At 47.4% G+C, this 22,448-nt stretch overlaps 1 protein-coding gene and 1 pseudogene across 2 annotated transcripts; both read left to right on the top strand.

Annotated features, from left to right (window-relative positions):
• The first annotated feature begins 2,250 nt into the window (after positions 1-2,250).
• On the top strand, positions 2,251-16,884 carry Lsm11 (LSM11, U7 small nuclear RNA associated). Of its 2 annotated transcripts, XM_029484104.1 has the most exons (5): positions 2,251-2,729; positions 7,589-7,728; positions 10,650-10,733; positions 11,108-11,446; positions 15,878-16,884. In XM_029484104.1, the coding sequence occupies exons 1-5, from the start codon at positions 2,279-2,281 to the stop codon at positions 15,944-15,946; spliced, it is 1,083 nt and encodes a 360-aa protein (XP_029339964.1). In that variant the 5' UTR covers positions 2,251-2,278; the 3' UTR covers positions 15,947-16,884. The 2 variants fall into 2 exon arrangements, with proteins under 2 accessions (XP_029339964.1, XP_021033616.1); XM_021177957.2 differs by lacking the exon at positions 15,878-16,884 and having other exon boundaries at positions 11,108-11,579.
• Positions 16,885-18,882: 1,998 nt separating this feature from the next.
• On the top strand, positions 18,883-19,362 carry LOC110305510 (annotated as a pseudogene).
• Positions 19,363-22,448: the final 3,086 nt, after the last annotated feature.

Here is a 22,448-nt window from a genome sequence, read left to right as displayed (position 1 = left end):
ACTGGTGATTGCAGAGGTTTTAAAATAGCTCCTCCCACCAATGGCAGGATGGGAAGCGGCAAGGGGCAGAGAATGGGGAGGGAAGGCATTTGCTCCCAAGGCGTTGAACTCAGTGGGGACATCATGATTCCCCTCGACCCTGTTTCCTATCTTAGAGGGAAAAGTTCATTTGGCTCCATTAGGAATTAATTAAAAGACAGCCCGTGTCCTGCTGCTGCCTGGTCTTGCATTTGCAGGATTTTCAGCCAAGAAGAAAATGTATTTTTGAAAGAGCAGCGTCTGGCCTCATCCCTCACTAATTGACACTCCATCTGCCGATGCCGGTTTTTTTTCCTTCCCATTCTCCCCACTCCCCAGGAAGAAGCAATAGAGCTCATGTTTGGTAACTGCTAAAATCTTTTTAAGAGGAAAAAAAAGCATAATAAAGACTTCAGCTCCTTGGCCTACTTAATTGGTTCCTACAGAGTGAGTCTAACTCGTGTGTTTGTCTTTGAAAAAGCTAGGATGCATGTCCCCACATAGAAGACATCCAGAGACCTCTGGGTACATTTTTTAAAAATGTTCATTTGAATGTTGAATTTGAAAGTGCCAATGTAAGATATCCATGTGGATGTTTGGGACTCTGAAGTGATTTTTTTAAAAAGCCCAAATGCTTCTGATACACAGCTATGAACATTATAGCACTTTGGGCAAGCAATTCTCAGTAAGATCATTAGCTCCTGATGAGCAAATTTAACTTAATGGTAGGTTGATAGCATGTTATATCAAAATTGGCCAAGTAGGGAATAAAGACCCAAGTTTCATTGACAACCGCTGGAGAAAGTGTGTGCTTTCGGATCCAGGGAAGTCTCCCTCTGGGCATGCCCTGAGATAGTCATTGAATGGTGCTGTGTAGCTTGGAAGTTTTCACTCAGGCAGGGGATTTTTAAAGCAATAAACCGGGGTTTAACACAAGTGTCATCAAGTACCATTACCTACCCAAAGCTTGCTCTTTGTTTCGTCTGTGTGTTTCCCTCCTACGATGCAGCTCACACGGTGCTGTGCTAAGTTTCATCTCTGTCTTAAAGATAGTCAAGTGTTCTTTTGGGCCACATTTTCAAACTTACAGAAAGTAAAGAAGACCCCCAAAGTGGTGGCACTTCGGAGAATGACTTGTGTGGCTGGAGATGGCAAGAAGCAAGACAGCTATGCTGGATGAGGAGAGACTATCTCCAGGAGTCTCACTTTTAAAACCATTCCTTTGGGGTTGAAGAGATGGCTATTCTTCCAAAGGAAGTCCCAGAACCCACATGGTAGCTCACAACGACCACAACTCAGGGGACCCAGCATTCTCTGGCCTCTGTGTGTATGTCTGATCGCTCATAGTGCACAGACATACATGCCGGCAGGCATACACGTGAAATATATCTTAAAGAGTTTTGCTGAACTAGACCTAAAAAATAGTGTTGATTCTTTGGATTTTGCAGTAGTCAGGAGAACATCAAGGAGTCAGTTTTCTTTTCTTTGATACCAAGTGTTCTCTAAACTTAGTGGGCAGGGAAAGGAAGTGAGGATGTAGTCACCCGTCTTTTATAGCACTCAACCATCTAGCATGCACCCACTGTATATTCTGTACCCTTCCTGTCATATTTCAGACGACAATAAGAACTCAAAGAGGCTCAGTAATTTGAGCTCAGACAGGCTATTTAACAGGAATGAAAAATGGGGTATGTCTTGTCTTCCTGTCCTTTGCCTCCAGCTCAAGCCAGACAACAGAGAACATCCTGGGACTTTAAAATGCTGCTCTCGGGGCCCACCCCCGAATCTGGGGCATCAACCACTCTAAGCTCTTTGTGAATATCAGTGAGTTTTACTAAATAAATGGTTAATTTTTACGGCCTCCGGAATGCTGGCTTTGTTTTCGAATAATGTGTCCCTACTTGTATATTTTGTTGACGTTAGAGCTCAAATTCAGAAGAGATAGTTAATATCAATGGGGGAGGGAAACGAGAACTAATAAACAGTATCTTCTTTAGTAACAAAAAGGTCAAGAGGACAGCCTCAACCTGTCTGCTGTCTGTGGAGGCGGAGCGAGGCCTGAGCAGGTCACGCCTCTCAGCACGCCCCTGCCTTGCGCCACGCCCCCTGCTGCTCTCCAGAGCGAATCTATGCTGCCCCCTGGTGGCCGCGGCTGCGCAGTGCGTCCCCTTGAGCCGCGGCTGCGGCTGCGCAGTGCCGCCCTCTGGCGGCTCGGCTCCTTCCTCCCGCCCATCGGCTTCTGCTTGCGGGCCTTTCAAACATGGAGGAGAGCGAGTGGGGGGCGAGGTCGGCTCGCGCCGGCAGCCCAGCCAGCCCGCCCAGCCCGCGGCTGGACGTCAGCTCCTACAGCTTCGACCCGCTGCTGGCCTTGTACGCACCTCGCCTGCCGCCCATTCCCTACCCCAACGCGCCCTGCTTCAACAACGTGGCGGAGTACGAGAGCTTCCTGAAGGGCGGGCGCACCGGGCGCGGTCGGGCTCGGGGCACCGGGGAGCCAGCCTCGGCGGGAACCTCCACCGGAACCTCCACGGGAGCCGGGAGCTCGTCCAGGGCCCGTCGCCGCGCCGCGCCCACCCCGGATCCCGAGCGCATCCAGCGCCTGCGCCGGCTCATGGTGGTCAAGGAGGACACGGACGGCACGGCCGGAGCGCGACGCCAGGGCCCGGGGCGCAGCAAGAAGGCACCCCGCAATGTGCTTACGCGGATGCCTTGTGAGTGCTGTGGGGCGGCTGGAGGTCTAAGCAGGGCTTGCAGAGGGCGTCTGCGGGAGTCTCGGGGGCCGTGGGGGCGCGTGGGGGCACGGTCACCTGTGAGTCACAGAGACTGCACGAGTTGAGGAACAGGGAGAGTGACGACCCACGGCGGTAGGGATGAGGTGGGGGTGGGGGAGATCTGCACAGGCTATCATGTCCGGAGGAATGTCCCCCAGGTAGTGAGGAGCTGCAGAGGGGCTGCGGTAGTGATGAGGCTTACGGAGCGATTGTAGGGCTTGTAGACAGTTTGGGGGGATGGGGGCGAACATCAGAGGTCTGCAGAAATGATGAGAGATCTTGGGGACCACTGCAGGGAGTTGAGGAGGTGTACAGAAGTTGTGTTGGAGCACAGCCAGTCTGAAGGTGTGTGGGATTTGAGGGTCAGGTGGAGAGTGAGGAGATGGGTATGTTCACATAATAGCACAAGACACGTCTCCTATCCCAGCATGGGAACTGACAGCCCCGCCTGGGGTGCCGTTTCCAAAACGGCTGCAGGGACTTGATCGGCATGTGTTCACATTAAATCACTAGTGTTGGAGTGCCGCAGACACAGAATGCTACCAAAACACAGGTGCGGTTTTACAGCTACTGGCTGGCTGGGGCAGGACTATCTGTCAGGCTCAGGTTACCTACCCTGTGTGCAGGTTGTTTTAAAATTCTAAAGGTAGAAATGGCACAAGAGAATTTCTTGCAGCTTCCTAATAGATCCGCAGGATGAATGAAGCCTTAAACAGCAAAGGTTCTAATGTGCTATTTAGATCTTGTTTAAATGGAATAAAAACAGCCTAGGGCTATATCAAATAGTTATGACATCTGCCCTGTGAACATAATGACCTACTTAGCCAGTCATAGCTTCTGTAGCCTGCTAATTAAATCGTTACAATGTTAAAGTGGCTTTTTTTGGAATAGAAGGTGTGAACTCAGTGAGAGATTTTGTTTTGTTATGTTCCTAGAAATTTGTTTATTAAGAGAGAAAGACCCTGAAAAGCAGTGCACTGCTGCCGGAGCCTTTGTGGGCTGGCATACTGTACCAGATCCTCCCAGCCCAGCCAGGATTTCCCAGAGCTGGCTCTCACAGCCATAGCAGAAAGACAGAGCGTGCCTGGCTCTGGAACAAGCTGCTACAGTACTTTGTTTTTGCCTATGTGTGTTGCCACTGTTAGGTTATTGAATTGCACCCAAGTCTCAGAGTGTGACATTTATTCCTGCTACCTCCTTGCTACCAAGATTGTCACGGGAAACACTTGAGAGCAGTTCTGGTTTTCCTGTGCTGTCAGGACTGTGAGAAAACCAGCTCCACCTGGCTCTCACGACTAAGTTCATTTCTGGAGTTAAGACCTCACTCAAGGTGTTAGCCCTCATCACTGAAACCCTGAAGCAGATGGAGTACCATGAGAGATGGGTGGATACTGCAAAGAACAGCCTCCAGAAAGCAAGCAAGTGCCTGAAGCACAGGGGTTAGATTTGTTAAGGAGTTTCTCCAAGGGCCACCTTTAGGATTTGAAGGAAGGACATGAATGACAACACAATCTTGAAAACTCAAGTTATTCAGTACACTTTATGTATAGCAGAGGTTAGCCCTTCTCATAGTGTATAGGCTTCACTTAAGTTTGAACACTGGCATCTCTCATTTCTGACTCTTTTATTTTAGGCAAGTTACACCCTTGGGCCTGACTTTTCCAACGTGGTTAATGAAAGCAGTAATAGTGACTGTCTGGCTCTGTAAGGGTTAAACTCATAAACATTTGAAAACATTTAGGACAGTGACATTCTCTAATTGGGAAGTTTTCATCAACATCCCGAGTGACGACTTTCTGCCCGTTGTTTCAGTGGTGGTCATTATTATTTTCAGGTTGACATAATTAAAGGTCAGGATACTCCTAGCTGCTTGGACTGAGTGTTGGCTCAGCTGTTGACTAAGCAAATGACCTTAAACAAGCCACTTCGATGCCCTTGAGCTTCTTTGTATTGTGCACTGGACTGAGATCTTTGTGAGTGCCAGCAGGACCCAGCTTTCCCTGACAGTACTTGGCGTAGGCGTTCTTAGATAAAGCTCACTAGAGAAGAAAGTTAACTTTGTGATAGGTCTTTGTTGTAAGCATTCCTTTTTTATTTTGTTTTATTTCTATTAATTAATTAGTTTACATCCCGACAGCAGTTTCCCCTCTGTCTTAGTTAGGGTTTTAGTGCTGTGAACAGACACCATGACCAAGGCAACTCTTATAAGGACAACATTTAATTGGGGCTGGCTTACAGGTTTAAAGGTTCAGTCCATTATCACCAAGGCTGGAACGTGGCAGCATCTAGGCAGGTATGGTGCAGGAGGAGCTGAGAGTTTTGCATCTTCATTTGAAGGCTGCTAGCAGAATATTGGCTTCCAGGAAGCTAGGATGAGGGTCTTAAAGCCCATACCCACAGTGCAGCACATACTTCAAAAAAGGCCATACCTACTCGAACCGGGCCATACCTTCTAATCATGCCACTCCCTGAGCCAAGCATCTACAAACCATCATACCCTCCCTCCTCTCCTCCTGGTCCTCTTCTATCCCTCTTCCCTTTCTCTTCAGAAAAGGGGAGGCCTCCCATGATTATCAGTCAGACTTGGCATCATATCGAGTTGTAGCGAGACTAAGTGTATCCTCTCCTATTGAGGCTAGAAGAGAGAGCCCAGTAGGGGAAACGGGTCCCAAAGGCAGGCAGCAGGGTCACAGACATTCCCTGCTCTTGCTGTTAGGAGTCCCACGTGAAGACCAGGATGCACAACCATTACATATATACAGAGGGCCTAGGTCAGTCCCATGCAGGCTCCCTGGTTGGCGGTTCAGTCTCTGCGAGCCCCTGTGGGCTCAGGTTAGTTGACTGGGTAGTTTTCTCATGCTGTCTGGCCCACACTGTGAGCACTTGTTAGTATTTTGTTCTGTTCCTTTCTTACAGTTTTGAATGTGAGCTTAGCCAGCCCCTCTGCTTCCTTCTAAGGCCACTGTCCCTGGCGTTTGCCTCCAACTGTACCGTGTAACCTAATTTCCAACATGATATATAAACTCCCACTTTCACTTGTTGAGTCATTTTTCTCCCAAGAGGATTTTCCTTCATTTGTCATGGTTTTCATTTCGACACCAACTCATGAATGAAGAAATCAGTTATCTAAACTGACATACAAGTGTAATGTGTAATACCACTAGCGATAATGAAATCGCTGTTTTAAAAAATGCACCGGGGTTCTTTGGCTTGTGGGTTTCTTTTTAATTACTAGAACCAGTAGCACAGGGAAGATAAGTTGACATGAAGTAGGGGACACCTATCATTGCGCCAAGCTCTGCAAGGGAAGCTCCCACATAAAAACGCAGTCTTTCCTGCCGATCACTCCTTCCCTGTGTGCTCACACTGCTGTGTAGGGCTCTCAGCAGCCAGACACTCAGTATATGCGCCTCGCACCAGCAGGCCCATTTCCTCCCCGTGTGAAGATGCACGCTGAAATACAGTAACTCCCGGGGCTCCCCCAGAGTGGGCATCCAAAGGCCATTCTACAACAGTAACAAATGTTGATTCGAAATGCCATGATGAAACCTACCTAGTATTATATATGATAAATTGAAAAATATTTTTAAAGGTTTATTTATTTTATGTATATGAGTACACTGTAGCTGTCTTCAGACACATTAGAAGAGGGCATCAGATCTCATTACAGATGGTTGTGAGTCACCATGTGGTTGCTGGGAATTGAACTCAGGACCTCTGGAAGAGCAGTCAGTGCTCTTAACTGCTGAGACATCTCTCCAGCCCCAAAAATACAATTTAAAAAATTTTAAAAATATATAATTAAACAGACTAATTCATCCTAAAGGCAGCTATAGCAACATATTGATTAAAATAAAGTAAATAACATTATAAATACTGAAATAACTTTTATAGTTTATGCCTCTGCCTCCAAAGTACTGGGATTAAAAGCGTGTGCCGCCACATCAGAGTACAACTTTAAAACTTTTATGGCACATAATATAAAATTACCCAAATGAACAGTTCTCTGAAGCCATGAAAATAACTATAATGGTTCCATTTCTTAAATGTTCATGTTTGTTTGTTTGTTTGTTTGTTTATGAGTTTTTTGTTTTTGAGACAGGGTTCCTCCGTAAAGTTCTAGCTGTTCTAGAACTCGCTCTGTAGACCAGGCTGGCCTGAACTCAGATATCTGCCTGCCTCTGACTTCTGAGTGCTGGAATTAAAGGTGTGTGCTACCAAGCCCTGTTTAAAGTATGTTTTTGTTTTATTTATTTTTATTTTATTTTCCCCTCCCCCTGTTTTTATTTTAATGAATAATACTTAGCTTCCTAAACAGCCATTTCCTTTGAGAGGCTAGCATAGATTTAGAAGCAATATAAGGCACACTTTATTCTCCTCAACATAGGATCAGGGCTTTTGGTTCCTGAAAAGGTTGACCCAGGAATGCAGCTCACCAGAATTACACTGAACAGCGCAGGACTGAGAACCATCTACTGGCGCGTGCACTCCCCTTTATTTCTTTTTTTGCCTGCAGACATTTTTAAAAGTGATGGTACATCTTAGAGTCACTGTCCTCATCAAACAGAGTCGACACTTATAGATAGTGAACGATTTAGATTTGAGTCACACATGGCGGCTTCTCCGCAGTCTGTTGGAATCTGGCATCCTTTCCAAGTGCGTTGGCTATGTTCAGCCTGCACCCATGGAGCTCCTTGGTGGTGGAGATGAGGGTTCCTTGGGTGTGCCGGGAGGCCCTGGCAGCCCCGCCAGAGAGGCTGGTGTCATCCAGTGCTGACCAAGGCCTCTGCTTGTTTCAGTGCATGAAGGTAGCCCTCTGGGTGAACTGCACCGCTGCATCCGAGAGGGAGTCAAGGTGAACGTTCACATCCGCACCTTCAAGGGACTCCGAGGTGTCTGCACTGGCTTCCTCGTTGCCTTCGACAAGTTCTGGAATATGGTAACAAGCCTTTTAAAAAATCTCCTGTGTGTCTAAAGGGCCCAAGTAACCTTGTTAAGCAACGCCCTAGGAATGATTTCTCAGAATTATACTTTATGGACCTGACAGTCACCACTGACAAGGCCTCTCTGCTCGTTTCCCTTAAAGCAAGGGTGCTCGACCTGGGCGGTTTGGCGTTTCCCTTCTCCCAGGAATGCAGGGCAGTGTATGTAGATTGTGATTATTTTTCAATAGTCACATCTGAGAAATGCTGGAGTGCTGCTTAGATGGGGTTCCATTGCTATGAGGAGACGAGATGACCACAGCAACTCTTACAAAGGAAACATTCAGATGGGGGCCGACTTATAGCTTCAGAGGTTCAGTCCATTACTGCCATGGTGCCTGCAGCATGGTGGCCTGCAGGCAGACATGGTGCTACAGAAGGAGCTGAGAGTTCTACATCTTGATCCACAGGCAGAAGGAGACTGTGTGCCACACTGGACATAGCTTGAACACATATGACCTTAAAGCCTGCCTCCATAGTGACACACTTCCTTCAACAAAATAGTGTCACTCCCAGTGACTAAGGATTCAAACACATGAGTCTGTAGGGGCCATTCCTGTTTAAACCCCCACCACATCAGTGGGGTCAATTTCAGAAATAATGACTGAAGCACATCCATATAGTGGAAAATAATCTGCCTTCCTCGACTTCTACCTGATTAAATGCCAAACATCGCCCATGTGATCCTCATGAGCTGTTTTTTAAAATACAAGTGTGGGTTGATGTCTGACAGCACATAAGATAGCCTCGCTCCACCAATCAAAGAACGATCCTGTCCCACGTGCCCATAGTGCTGAGGCTGACAAATCTTAAAGAATACTTACGTCTTCCTTTAGTAATTTAGACAAGCTGCCCACCAGCCGTTCTTTTGCTTGTTTGTTTTTGATTGAGACACAGTTTCTCTGTGTGGCCCTGGCTATTCTGGAACTAGCTGTGTAGACCAGGCTGTAGACAAGTCTCACTATGTACTCCTGATGGAACTCACTCTGCAGATGAGGCTACTGTAGAACTCAGAGATCCACCTTCCTCTGCCTTCTGAGTGGTGGAATTAGAGATGTGTGCCACCATGCCTGACAGCCATTGTTTTGTTCCTGTGTCAAAAAACAAGGTGACCAACTTCTGAGGAATGTGACACCTGAGTTCAGTGTGACTGCTGGTCTCCTGGGCATCTGGCTTGAAACCCTCCTTTTAATTGTTATGGAATTTGGATCCTAGGGGTGGCCCCATTGGGCATTCCCTCTGAACCTCTTTCCTCATTTCTAAAAGTACGCTAACACACTGTGATGATTTTTTTTGTTGAAAAGAGACAAGTTTCTCTCTCCAGATTTGTGGACAGGATCTCACTCTACATTCTGGAACCCATTATGCTGTCTAGACTGGCCTTGAACTTGTGGTAGTTGTCATCCTGCCTCAGTCCCCTGTCTGAGATTAGAGGGTGAACCACCAGGCCTGGCCCTGGGAGGAGAGAATTAAAGAGAGTATATTTATTGACAGTAGTGGTCATAGTTACTGTGTCTCTAGATTTGTAGGGTGAGTTTACATTCTTCAGAGTAGCTTCATTGCAGTGGCATTGATCCTGACAGTTTCTGTGAGGCTCACTTCACTCTGGTGAACCCCAGGCTGACTGAGACTAAGGCTAAAGGAGCAGCCATGCTTCTAGTGTGTACACGGCTTGCAGCCGCCCTGCAGCAGAATCACCCACGATTTCTGCTGAACAGTACATGTGGGAATCTCTAATCTTGAGACTCGTGAAATGGCTCAAGCAGGTAGTCGCTGGCCACCAAGCCTGATGACCAGATTTGATCCCCAGATCCCACTGTAGAAAGTAAAAGCTGAGTCCTGTTGACCTGTGTGCCCAGGTGATAACACGAGTGTAGGGGGGCTTGCCACCCATCCCTGGGATCACCCTAAACTCAGGATTGGAAATCTCACCAGTCTCCACCCTGAAAACCTCTACCCTGGAACCCTGCCCCCAGGAAACCCCATATAAGTCTGCCTTTTAGGGTAAAAGGTCCAAGCCTACTTCCAGGTTAGAAAACCCACCAATCCCTGGGCTTGGCTTGAAATTCTACCAATCCTCACCCTGGAAATCTTCACCCTGGAAAATTCCTTCCCCACGAAACCCTATATAAAGCCCGCCTCCTGCTCAGTTCTCTGCTGCGTCTCACCCAAGCACAGGTAGCCACCCTTCTGTGTCTCTTCCAGTAAATCTCATGTGAGATTTGTTGTGTGGTGTGACTTTGTGATATTCCTTGACACCTGCCTGTCAGGTTACCTCTCCCCTCAGAGTTGCAACACAATGTGCATTGTGCACAGTCTCCCTGAATACACACAAATTAAAAAAAAAAAAGTTAGCAGGGTGCTAGTGTACACTTTTAATCGCAGCACGTGAGAGGCAGAAGCAGGTGGCTCTCAGTGAGTTTCAGGTCAGCTTGGTTTACATAGAGAGTTCTCGGCAGCCATGTCTCTGTAAGGAGACCCTGTCTCAGAGCGGGGAAGGAGGAGGAGGTGGGGTACAGGTAGAGGGGGAGAGAAAAGAAAAACCTAACCAAAGTAACCAACACAGAAACTCACTTAAAAAAGAGCAGCCTCGTGTTTGGATTTTAATAAGCTCCCTGCATGCTTATGTGCACTGAAATTTTAGAATATCTACTGTGGTGTTGCAAAGACCTCGCCATTGTTAAAGAAGCTCATTTCATCTACTAGAAGGAGCTTGGAAATCCTAGGCAGCTGGCGTCAGACCTTACCATCATCTAGTGTCCAGGCTGTGGAGTTCACCTGTTTGGCTCTGCCATTATTAGATAGTCCTCTGCCTTTTTGCAAACCTCTATAAATAACCCTTGTTTTTCCTTTTCTCCCCTTTGGGCTCTTCCTGCAGGCCCTCACTGACGTGGATGAGACCTACCGTAAACCTGTCTTAGGAAAAGCTTACGAACGGGATTCTTCGCTAACTCTCACTAGGGTAGGCAGCTCCCCCTGACTTCCTGTGTACCCATCCTGCCTTGTAGCATAGAAGCCTTGATCATAAGCCCACTGCCTTTATCAGAGTCTGAGCCCCTCACTCACGCTCCCAGCATATCCCAAAAGCACCTGCTTCTTACCTACGTACATGAGCCACAGGTTGCCTCTTTGAAGGCTTAATGCCTTTCAGCTCCGTAACACAGAGATAAGGGTACCTTTTATCTTGCCATCGTTATCTGAATTATGTCCAGAAGTTAGAAAGTGACTGCTACCTTTTAAAAATGTCAGTGCAAGGCATTTACAAGATGTCGTGTGATGACAGAATTACATTGTAGGCATTACCATGGCTGATAGTGGTCACTGCTTTCCTTATAGCTCTTTGATCGGCTGAAACTTCAAGATTCCTCCAAAAAGGAAGCGGATTCCAAATCTGCAGTTGAGGACTCCACCCTGTCTCGATACTCCCAGACATCTACTTGGAAGGTGGCTTCGGTATGGGGACGAGGGGACACCGACCGGAGCTCACACAGGCGCTCCCGCTCCGTCCCTTCTTCCCTGCAGGCATCTGCAAGGGAGGAGTCCAGGTCTGAGCTGTCAGGGAGGACTACACGGACAGAAGGGTCCAGTGTGGGAGGTACCTTCTCCAGGGCCACCACCCTTTCACGGGGCCAGTCCCGTAAGAAAAAGCGAAAGCCCAAGGTGGATTACCAGCAGGTATTCACTCGGCACATAAATCAGATTTTCATTCGCGGCGAGAATGTCCTGCTGGTCCATCTGGCCCAGTGAGCAGCTCAGCCCACGTGACCTTTGGGTTGTAGAAATAAAGTGCATGAACTGTTCTCTGCTATATCCTAGTCTCCCACACAGTGCGAGTCGGAGTGAGTCCCGCTGGTCCTGCCCATGCAGGGCACAGAGCTGGCTCACCCTCTGGAAGGACAGGTCAGCAGGACTAACCAGGCAGAAGCCATTCACAGGACAGGCTCTGACGGGCTGTCACTGGCTGCTCGAGTCTCCAGCGTAAGCGCTTCGCTTTGACTTAGGGTCATAGTACGAGGGGAATCCACTCTGTGGAAACCTCGGAAATGTCTGAGAAGGAATAATTTCATTTCTAAAAGCTAGTGCTCTGAGCACCGTGAGTTTGATCTCGTGATGATCACGTTTGATCGATGTAAACTGCCCAAGATCCTGCACCCATATCTTGAAACTTATCTTTGTTCTACATCATTCTCTCTTGATCAAGAAATGAAATTTCTTAATCCTTGAATATTAATAAGGTCCAGGAAAGTTACCAGCTGATGGCGGAGTGAAGCTCAGCTCGGTGGTCGCTCAGAGCAGCCAGTGGTCCCCTCTGCTCTGTTCCCTCCTCCTGTGGGAAGGCACGCAGAAGCTTGTCCGCCCCTCACCAGAGGCGGCCTCTGCACATGGCACACCAGACGGGGCTGTACCGCACTCGTGGTGGCTTGTTGTCCTCTCGACTCCTGTGGCATGGTGCTAGTGCATGTGACATGTGCTGTTGTCACCCCATGTGTTGTGTGTGACCTGTCCTCATGTGCCCTTGGTGTCTGACTTCAGAGAGTCCTACATGAACTCAGTAATCCACATCTCTCACGCGGCTGAGTCACCTTTCCAGGCGGGCCTGGCCTTGTGTAGAAAGTCTCTGGGAATGGTGTTACCGTGAAAGAGGGATTCCCCGTGTCAAGCCAGTGAGGTTCTTAGAAAGAAGGACGGGTGTGTCCTAAGGACACTTGACTCCCATTTATGCTTGAGTGTCAGGAATACCAAAGGACCCAGGGTGCTCCTACTTGAATTATCTCACAGTATGCTTTTCAATCCCTAGTATAGAATGGGCTGCATTTTGACATAGACTGTTAGGCACTATTGACTTACAAAGTTTTGTTTATACTCGCTCTATCTCAGATAACTTATGTTCAAAAGGAGAATGAAGCCGGGCCGTGGTGGCGCACACCTTTAATCCCAGCACTCGGGAGGCAGAGGCAGGTGGATTTCTGAGTTCGAGGCCAGCCTGGTCTAGGACAGTGAGTTCCAGGACAGCCAGGGCTACACAGAGAAACCCTGTCTCGGAAAAAGAGAGAGAGAGAGAGAGAGAGAGAGAGAGAGAGAGAGAGAGAGAGAGCAACAGAGAGAGCAACAGAGAGAGAGAGAGAGCAACAGAGAGAGAGAGAGAAAGAATGAGAAGTAGCTAGCTAGTTCAAATGTCTATGTGTATGTATGCATAGAGCATTTCCCCTGCCAGGTGTGTGAATAGCATTGAAGCCCTCTGAGAAAGCAGGGCAAATAAGGTGTAAGGGGCTTGGTTCTTCTGTTAGCTTGGACCACTGCCTCATCAGACAATATCAGCAGATGTGCCTCAGTTTCCCCATCAGACACCTACCTCACCAGGGCATTGTGGCAGAATTTTAGGAAGGCGTTGTACAGCCTCTAAGCATATCTAAGTGCCATGAATACATTTTCCCTACTCTATAGCATAGCTCTGTAAAACTTGTTGTCCTGTGAGCGAGGCAGGTGCTATCTGAGAGAGGGATCTTGCAGCTGTCACTTCTGGTCTTGTAGCCTTCATCAGAGGCTGCTTTCCATGACCTGGTCCTTCCTCCAGAAAGAAGCAGGAGTTCTCAGAGGAACACTTCCTTCCATCCAGGAGAAAGCGACTTTCTGTCTGCGGCTGCCCCACATCCCCGGCCTGCGTCTGTTCTGGTACTGAAGGGAGAGTATGCATCTAAAACAGCACTGCTCCCCCAGGGGCTGTTCTGGGCTCCTCTCTCTTCTCACTTTACCTGTTTTTATTTCTGGTTGTATCTAAGTGTGAAGGCAGGGCAGGCACACTGGGTCTGGGAGCTCTGGGTGAGGCTCGGAGCTTGAAGCTCTTTGATCCTGAAGTTTGGATTCCCCTCTGTCTCCCGGCCTGGGCTTGTTCTCGGGTCAGCAGCTGCTTTGTTCACTATCAGTCTGGAATGCTGCTGTCTCCAGCAGTGCTCCCTGAGGGGCAGTGTTCCCCCATCCACCCTGTTGCCCCTTCGCTAGAAGCTATAATGGATGCTCTTTTCCTCCGATTATGTAAAAAGGTGCATTCAAAAGGAATAGAACGCATTTCTGTCATCCCTGGTGACCCTCTTGTTGTCATAGAGCTCTCCCATATTTCTAAAAGGATTGATTTATAATTTTCCCCTCAACATGGCAATTCTCTCTGTGAAAATTTAAACTGTGTGTGTTCTATCTTTAGATCNCCTCCATTTATTTGTTTAATTTGGGTGGTGATTCTGAAATGAATACTCTCTAGGAAATATGCAATTTCATGGTAATTATTTTTTAGAAAAGTCAATTTAATAAATTATCGCCTTTAGCATTGGAACAGTTTTCAAAAATAAAGAAAAGTAGGTCCTAACAATGTACTGCTTCCCCGAAATGGTGCCACACAGGTCATCCACGAATCACTGTAGTGGCTAGGGGTATGCGGGACTGGGGCCCTGGACTGGGTGCTTCATGGTGGGCCCTGTGCTCTGTTAATGAGTCCCTGGCATGGATGGATGAATACCTGAGTCACCAGCTGAAGTTTCCCTTATGAGGAAAGAAGAGGCCAGGGAATGGTTGGTGAGGTCAGGAACTAGAAGGTGCACCCCTTTCTCCTGGGAGCCCCGCGATTCAGGACTAGACTAGAGCCGCCTCACTTGTGTCCCGTGGAGTTACGTTTGCTTAAGGATACACCTTACTTTTGAATAAATGGCTTTGATTGTTCAAACTAATTTCTAGCTACCTGAATAATTCACAAATTATAGCTTATTTTTAATTAATTTATTTATTTTGAAACAGTTTCACTGTGTCTGCCTGGCTGGTCTGAAACTCACTAAGTAAACCAGGCTAGTTTCAAACACAGATCTGCCTGCCTCTGCCTGCCAATGCTCCAACTGAAGAGGCCACCTGTCACCCTGTGGCTCCGCCGTTAAGAGTGACCCAGCTTAGCCACAGTTCTGGTGCTCAGCTTGAAGAGAAGTTATAGGTGGGCAAGAATCACTGCCTGAACAGGGCTGTTAAAGGTTCATGCTCAAATTCAAGGGAGACAACAGACAGGACAGGACAGGGCCCTGGGGACTGTCCAGGGACTAAGGAATACAGTTAAATAAACCAAGGGGGTTAGGCCCAGTCAGCCATTGTACAGAGCCCCAGGTTTCTGTCTGTGTTGTGGTCAGTGGCTGGGTTGACAGAGTGGTCTGCCTGTTTGTTGTCTGTGCTCAGCTTGCAGAAGCTGCCAGCTGTGCCCACACCACCACCTGGGACAACCACTCGCTGGTCAAGTCAGGCACCATCCATCCATGTAGCTTGCAGGAAAGCTGGGGAAGGTTATAGGCGGGAATACTGTTTTGAAAGTCTCGTGCATTAAATGGGCAGAGTTAATGTAGAACCAGGGTTCTACCACATGCAAGTCTGTGTCCACAAAGCCGTTCTTGAACTCCGTATCAGTACAGCTTTCACCTGGGTTGTCCGTTTTAGTGTCTGGGAAGCTTGAGGGTCCCCTTCTTAGGACCAGCAGGTGGTTTGTGAAATGCTTAGCCGGTTAGCGTCCAAGGCAGGGGGTCTGAAGGAGTCTCTCTATCGTGCTCTGTCTTTGCCTGATGCACATCAAGGTAGAGTGCATTCAGGTGTGAGCTGCTGTCAGAGCAGGAGCAGACTCATCAGCCTTGGCAGAGAAAGAGTGCCCCTCGAGCTGTCAGGTCATGAGCTCCGAGCTGCCCTTAGTCCTTGTCAGCCTCACAGAGGTCTGCGCCCGACACTTCTGCCCTTTAAGACAAAAGAAACAGGCCCAGCACAAGTGGAAGTGGGTGTCTGTGTTTCTGTTTGCACTGTTTCTGTGACAGCCACCCAGGCAAAATCATGAAATACACTCGGTTCTGTAAATTGCTTCTTTAAATGTCCCGTAGATTTTTCCTGTAGGAAAACATTACAAGTATTCAAAGACAGCTAGCTGTCACTGGTGCTCCCCCCAAAGCGTTTCACCCCCTTCTGTGCTTCTTAGGAATGAAAGGGTTGCTGTGTGCAGGTCAGGTTAATGGAAGAACGAGTCTGGTGGTATAGAGTGGTTTGAGAGATGTCTTTCATTTTTCTTTTCCTGCATCATACCTGGAATGCATGCAGCCTGCTGTTGGTACCCTGTTCACCTGTGTCTTTCTTACCCAGGAGGCTTCTCTCAGTGGTTGGAAGTAAAACCATCTCAACGGGCCTGTACAGGAAAGGCTGTTAATTTAAGTCTGCCGTTACTTTCTGGCAAATTTAACATAAGCCTTGGGCACCTGTCACAATTTTCTAAAGATGGTTTGGGCTTCCTTACCTCCCAGTGTGAAGTGTTTCAAATGTCTGTCAATTCTCTTGCACGGTCCTAATAAAAGTGAAAGCCCTCTGTCATGAAACAACATGGGTGGTCCAAAGATCAGGGGCAAGAAAACTCGGCACACCTGGGACCCTTGGGGCCTTTAAGCAGCGGTGTCCAGGCTCCCTGAGAACACCGGCTGCAAACCCGGGCATCCCCGGGAAAGCTGGGAGTTTGGTTCCTGGCACATTGCATTCATTTGAAATCAAGTGAGTCCTTGGGAGCAAATGCCTGATGTTGTATTTTCACAACTATGAGGAAATGTCTCGGAACTCCTAGGGGTAGGCGATTGACTGCCTGATTTTAGAGTATTGAGCCAGGCCCCTTCTTTTGTTTTTCTGGCAGGAAAGCAAGCCAGTGAGCCATGCTCTAAAACACTCACACCTGTAATCCCAGTCCTTAGGAGACTGAGGCAGGAGGATCCCTGTGAGTTCCGGGCCAGTCTAAGCTGCAGAGGGAAAGTGTCTCAAAAAAACAAAAACAAACAAACAACAACAACAACAAAAAAACCCTAAAATGACAGCAACCAAAAGTAATTTGCTTATTCAGTACAGGCATGGAAAGAGTGTGGCCACCATGTCCCCTCTGCACCGTGACCTGGTGATGGTTTTATGGACAGGGCTGAAGCTGGATGACATGACTAGGAACGCTCATACAGCGACTGACATAAGAACCCCTGACCGACCTCATCTTGTTAAGTTAACGGAGACCCTTCTTGTTGAAGGGGCCTGCTGCTAGTAACCTTTGCAATGTTCTGCTTTTAATATGTGTCAAATGGGAGTCTGGAAACTGTAATAAATATGATTGTATCCATTTGCTTGCTGCTTGGTCTCTGCTAACTTGGGGAGAATCCTGGAGAAATTTCGGGTCTATTACCAAGAGAAGACACACATCTAGAAAGTGAAATTATTACAAGCAGGGGCTGGAGAAATGGCTCAACAGCTAAGAGCTACACCGTTATAAGGATTGGATTTCAGATCCATGTACCAGGTAGCAAGTCAGGCATCCCACAATTCCTGTAACCCCAGGTGTAAATCATGGTGGGCAGCAGAGATGATGGCACTTACTGGCTTCTAGCCAGGCTCAGGGATGTGACCCCACTTCGAATCAAAGGGGGAGGGTGAAGGAGAACATCTAGTGCCCTAAGCATAGACACAAATGCACACAAATGTGTGTGCTCACACACACACACAGACACATAACCAAATAAACCAGCTTTAGCTAATTGCAGTCCTGTTGTTATGATCTTGGGCCTTTTTGATACCAAAGCACATCTCTGGAGTCCCATCCTCCAGGCACCTTTGTTCCCCTAAATTTGAGTTCTCCCAACTCTGAGCTGTACTAATCGCCCTATAGACGACTTCTGCCTGGCCTTCACTGGCATTAATCCATTCTCCTCATGATCTGGTGAAGTCACCATTAATTCTTATCCTTAGAGGCTTCCAGATATCTGTGAACGAGTCACAGCTTCCCTCTGCATGAAAGCAAGCTGGGTGGCCTGAGGGCTTGCCACGTCGGTGACTTAATCTCTCCTTTGAGCTTTCTCCGTACCCAGTAGGACAGACAAACAAGTCACGCTGGTTTAGACATGGCATGCATCTGCCATCTCAGCACACTGGAGATAGAGTCAGGAATCAGAAGCTAGCCTAGGCTGCATAGCTAGATCCAATCTCTAAAGCTCTAAGGACAGTATAGCTTGGTGGTAGAGTGCTTGTCTAGCATGGGCAAACCCCTGGCTCACTCTGGCTTTCACTGTCTTTCTCTCCTGATTCTTTCTCTCATTAACTTGGCATGTGCTAATAGACCTAGGTTAACCTGGGCTCAACTGCATTTGTAAATGCCTAACCACCACAAAAGGGGAGGACAAGGCAAGGCCCATGATTCCCTTGTTTCATACCTCATTATCCAGGGTATGGAAAGCCTATAAATAATTATATCTATCTTTACCTTGGTTTTCTGAGTAGGATAAGAAAGAACTGAGGGAAAAAAAAAAAAAAAAAAAAAACAAACCCTTGCCGGCTAGTCTTGGATAGAACCAAGTATCTTTCTCAGTCTGCTCAGTTGCCACTAGGTGGCAGTGGGTTAAAGAAAACTGCTTCACTAGCTCTTGGAAGGACCCATGTCTCAGGCAGCTATCCATACTTAAATATGTAGAAGCTTTGACATCAAGGAAAAAAAAAAATCAGCTACGACCCATCCCATGGCAATGTGGGTTGTCGTGGATTGTAATCTTAAACTCAGCCAGCGCAGCTGCTGTCAGTCAGGGAGGGAAATGAATTTAGAAAAGAATGAGAAGTGATTCCCAGTATCCCTTACTTCAGGGTGTCGGTCACTATCTCCCCCTGCTGGCAGGAGACTGCACCTGCACGCTGTACGGAATCCCTTGTTTCTCTGGCAATTGAAACAATGCAGAAACAATTGAACCGATACAGTCTGCAGCACCCTGTGAAAGCCCAGGTGTGGCAATGGTTGCTACTGAGTGGAGTGACCACTCCAGAAATGGATGCAGACATGTTCATGAGTCAGACGGGCATTTATAATGAACAGAGGAAACCTGTTGTGTTAGATTGGAACAGCCAAGTAACGGGGTCGGGGGTTTCGGGTATCAGTGCTTACCGACATCCTAATGCATGACAAGGCCTCCAAAAGGCTTCCCTATCCTTCCTGAAACATGATTTTCTTGCATCAAACGTGATGGAGGCAAATGTGGTGAGTGACATGAGAACTGATTTTCAGCTTTTCCGCCGCCTCAGCCGTCCAGTAACTCGCCAAAATGACGAACACAAAGGGAAAGAGAAGAGGCACCCGGTATATGTTCTCTAGGTCTTTTAGGAAACATGGCGTTGTTCCTTTGGCCACATACAGGCGAATCTACAAGAAGGGTGATATTGTAGACATCAAGGGAATGGGCACTGTTCAAAAAGGAATGCCCCATAAGTGCTACCACGGCAAAACCGGAAGAGTCTACAATGTCACCCAGCATGCTGTGGGCATCATTGTCAACAAGCAGGTTAAGGGCAAAATTCTGGCCAAGAGGATCAATGTGCGGATTGAGCACATCAAGCACTTGAAGAGCAGAGACAGCTTCCTGAAGCGGGTGAAGGAGAACGACCAGAAGAAAAAGGAAGCCAAAGAGAAGGGCACCTGGGTGCAGCTGAAGCACCAGCCTGCGCCTCTCAGAGAAGCACACATTGTGAGGACTAACAGAAAAGAGCCTGAGCTGGAGCCCATTCCATACGAATTCATGGCCTAATGTACACAAAGAAATAAAATACCAGTACCAGGAAAAAAAAAAAACAACTGATTTTCAAAGGAGAAACAAGATTATGGTTGTACTTGTCTAGTTTCCGTAACTATAATGATAACTATATAACTATATATGAAACTATGCATATATATAACTATATGCATAGTTTTATTATATATAAAACTATATACCTAACTATATATAACTACATATATATATATATCTTGTAAAGATACTATATAACTATATAGTATATACTATATAGTATATACTATAACTATATATATATAGTTTTATATATATATATATATATATATATATATATATCTTGTAAAGAGAAAGGTTTAACTGCCCCCTAATTTTGGAGGTTCCTGCCTGTGATTAGCCCATTGCTCCAGGCCTGTAGTGAGGCAGCCTGCTACAGCAAAGCTCCATCCTCTGAATTTCATAGTGAATTTATTTCCTGCGAGGGTCTTTGGCTCTCAGGAATCACTTCGGAGCCTTAGTTTCCTCATCTCTAAAATAGGCACACACCATTTTCATCTTTAAAAGCTGGCAGTTGGGGCTGGAGAGATGGCTCCGTGGTTAAGGTGCTTACAGGCCCTCAAAGGACAGAGCTGCAGATCCCAGCAACTGTGTCGGTGCCTCACAAGCATCTTTACCTCCAGCTGCAGAGCATCCGATGGCCATGCTGGTCCAGACACATGTGGCAGACACAGACACACATAAATAAAAATCAGTCTTAAAGCGTTGGTGATGTAGCCTGCTAAGCCGACAGAGCACACCCTTGGTGCCCTTTACACTTGAACTTGCTGTGTGATGTTCTGTAGTTTTCTGCATTTTTTACCTTGAGACCAGATCCACCACACTGGCACCGTGTCCTCCTTTCTCTCAGCATGCATGTGTTCCTTGGCTCCCCCAAATTCTCTGTGCTCCCTCAATTGGCTCTTCCTGGGTTAAACCTTCAGAAGATCACATATGCTGTGAGTAGAGCCCCATGCTTCCCCAGGAAGGACATTAGGCTCCATGGGACATTCATTAGCTGGGGTTACAAGAGGGCCATGGGGCACTGGAATGGTAATTTCCTACAAGAGACCCCAGTGACCCAGTGAGAGCTAGCTCAGCTGGTCTGAGCATGTGGCTAATGAGGGAAGGGTCACAGATTCACTCCTGTGTGGGCCAATTAGAGTCACGTGGAAAGTACACGCCGGTGGAGCAAGCAGCAGCTCACACATTAGCTAACTGGTCACCAAGATGGCTCGTCACCAGTTATCATCACTGTCAGAAACCCAAGCAAGTGCTTACATCATCTTTCCTGTGACTGCATGGCCCAATGTGCCCCCACCCCCAACACACACTCAGGTAACTCATGGCGACTTCAGAGTTTCTGCCTTGGTCTCCAGCACACCTCCTGCCCCATATCTATTTAGCTGTTGTTTTCCTTTAAGTTGGCTTGCTTTTTAACTTTGACTTAAAAAGGAGCCGAGAGAGGAAAATTGAGAAATCTGCCCCGGATCATGTAGAGCACATGCAATTATTCAGAATAAAGCCTTCATCTTCCGGCCAGCTCTAAACAGCTCCTGTGCTTGCCACTGTTGTAAAATGTAGATGTAGAGTCGGCGTGTGCTGTGTAACACAGGACAGGAATCAGAAGCCATCGGCAAAGACTGTACTAGGAAGCATTTGCTTCAAAAATAAATAAATAAAATAAAAAGCAACTTGCCACTGTGGGGACGCTGAAAGGGGCACCAGGGGCCTGAAAGTTTCATAGTCATGCCAGATAAAATGATTATCCTTGCAGGAATCTCGACACCAAAGGCCTTTCTGGAAGTCACTTTTGAGCAGCTATTAAGTTGGAACAAACCCAAGGCCTCTTTTACAAAGCACCTTTTTTCTCCAACGTCACAGATTCTGCCCCACCCCCCCCAGTCTAAAACCTTTGCATAATTTTTTTTAGAATTATTTATTTATTTTATTTATATGAGTACACTGTCGCTGTCTTCAGACACTCCAGAAGAGGACATCAGATCCCATTACAGATGGTTGTAGGCCACCATGTGGTTGCTGGGATTTGAACTCAGGACCTCTGGAAGAGCAGTCAGTGCCCTTAACCGCTGGGCCATCTCTGCAGCCCGAGTAATTTCTTATATAGCTCCCCCCCCACCAGATGCTGCTAAAGCAGTGTAAACATGCCAAGTGGATGTGATTGCTGCTCAGCTCTTTGTTCTTCCGGTCACTAGCTAGCTTCTGCCCTCAGCTCACTTCTGGTCCTTCTGCCTCAGCTCACTGGACTTGAATTACAGACACATAACACACCTGGCTATTTGATTTTCTTGTATAATATTAAGAGTACTTGCCAGGCATGGTACAGGCCTTTTATTCTAGCACTAGGGAGGCAGAGACAGGCAGATCTCTGTGAGTTCGAGGCCACACTGGCCACATAGTGTGAGCTCCAGGCAAACCAGGGTCACACACAGAGAGACTGTGTGAAACAAATGGAGGAGGGAGGGACTGAGGTTTTTGCCGGCTCCCATATGTGTATCTCAGGCCCCTTCCAGTTCACCCTACTGTGTAGCTTAAGTATTTTCTGTGTGTGCTTTGAAGCAGAACCCGGAAAGCCTTATTCTAATCTGTGCTCTTTCAGGCAGTCTGGGGGCTTAGGAGGGACTGGCAGGCTTCCACCCACTGGGCTTGGGAGCTGCTGCTGGCTTTGACTTGAGAAATGAAACCAAGTTCAATCCTAGTGACAGTTGGTCGTACTTCACAGTGGTCCATGGCTGAAATTGTCCCATGAGATACCGAATAACGAATACATGAAAGTATGCTGGGAGCTTAGGAAACACTTAACAAACCTGCAGAGGACCAAATGACTGATTGACCGACCAACCGGCATGTCCTGTGGACTCTCTGACTATAAGACCTCAGGTTTGCCTTCACCCTCTTGTCTCTTCCTTTCCTTTCACAAGACCATGGTTCAGAAACATATCCATTAAGAACACTGACTGGGGCTGGTGAGATGGCTCAGTGGGTAAGAGCACCCGACTGCTCTTCCGAAGGTCCAGAGTTCAAATCCCAGCAACCACATGGTGGCT

The sequence above is a fragment of the Mus caroli genome, chromosome 11 (assembly GCF_900094665.2).
Source record: "Mus caroli chromosome 11, CAROLI_EIJ_v1.1, whole genome shotgun sequence".
NCBI classification, from domain to species: Eukaryota; Metazoa; Chordata; class Mammalia; order Rodentia; family Muridae; genus Mus; species Mus caroli.
The sequence above is the reverse complement of the archived record's forward strand: the minus strand, read 5'-3'. Positions and strand labels throughout refer to the sequence as shown.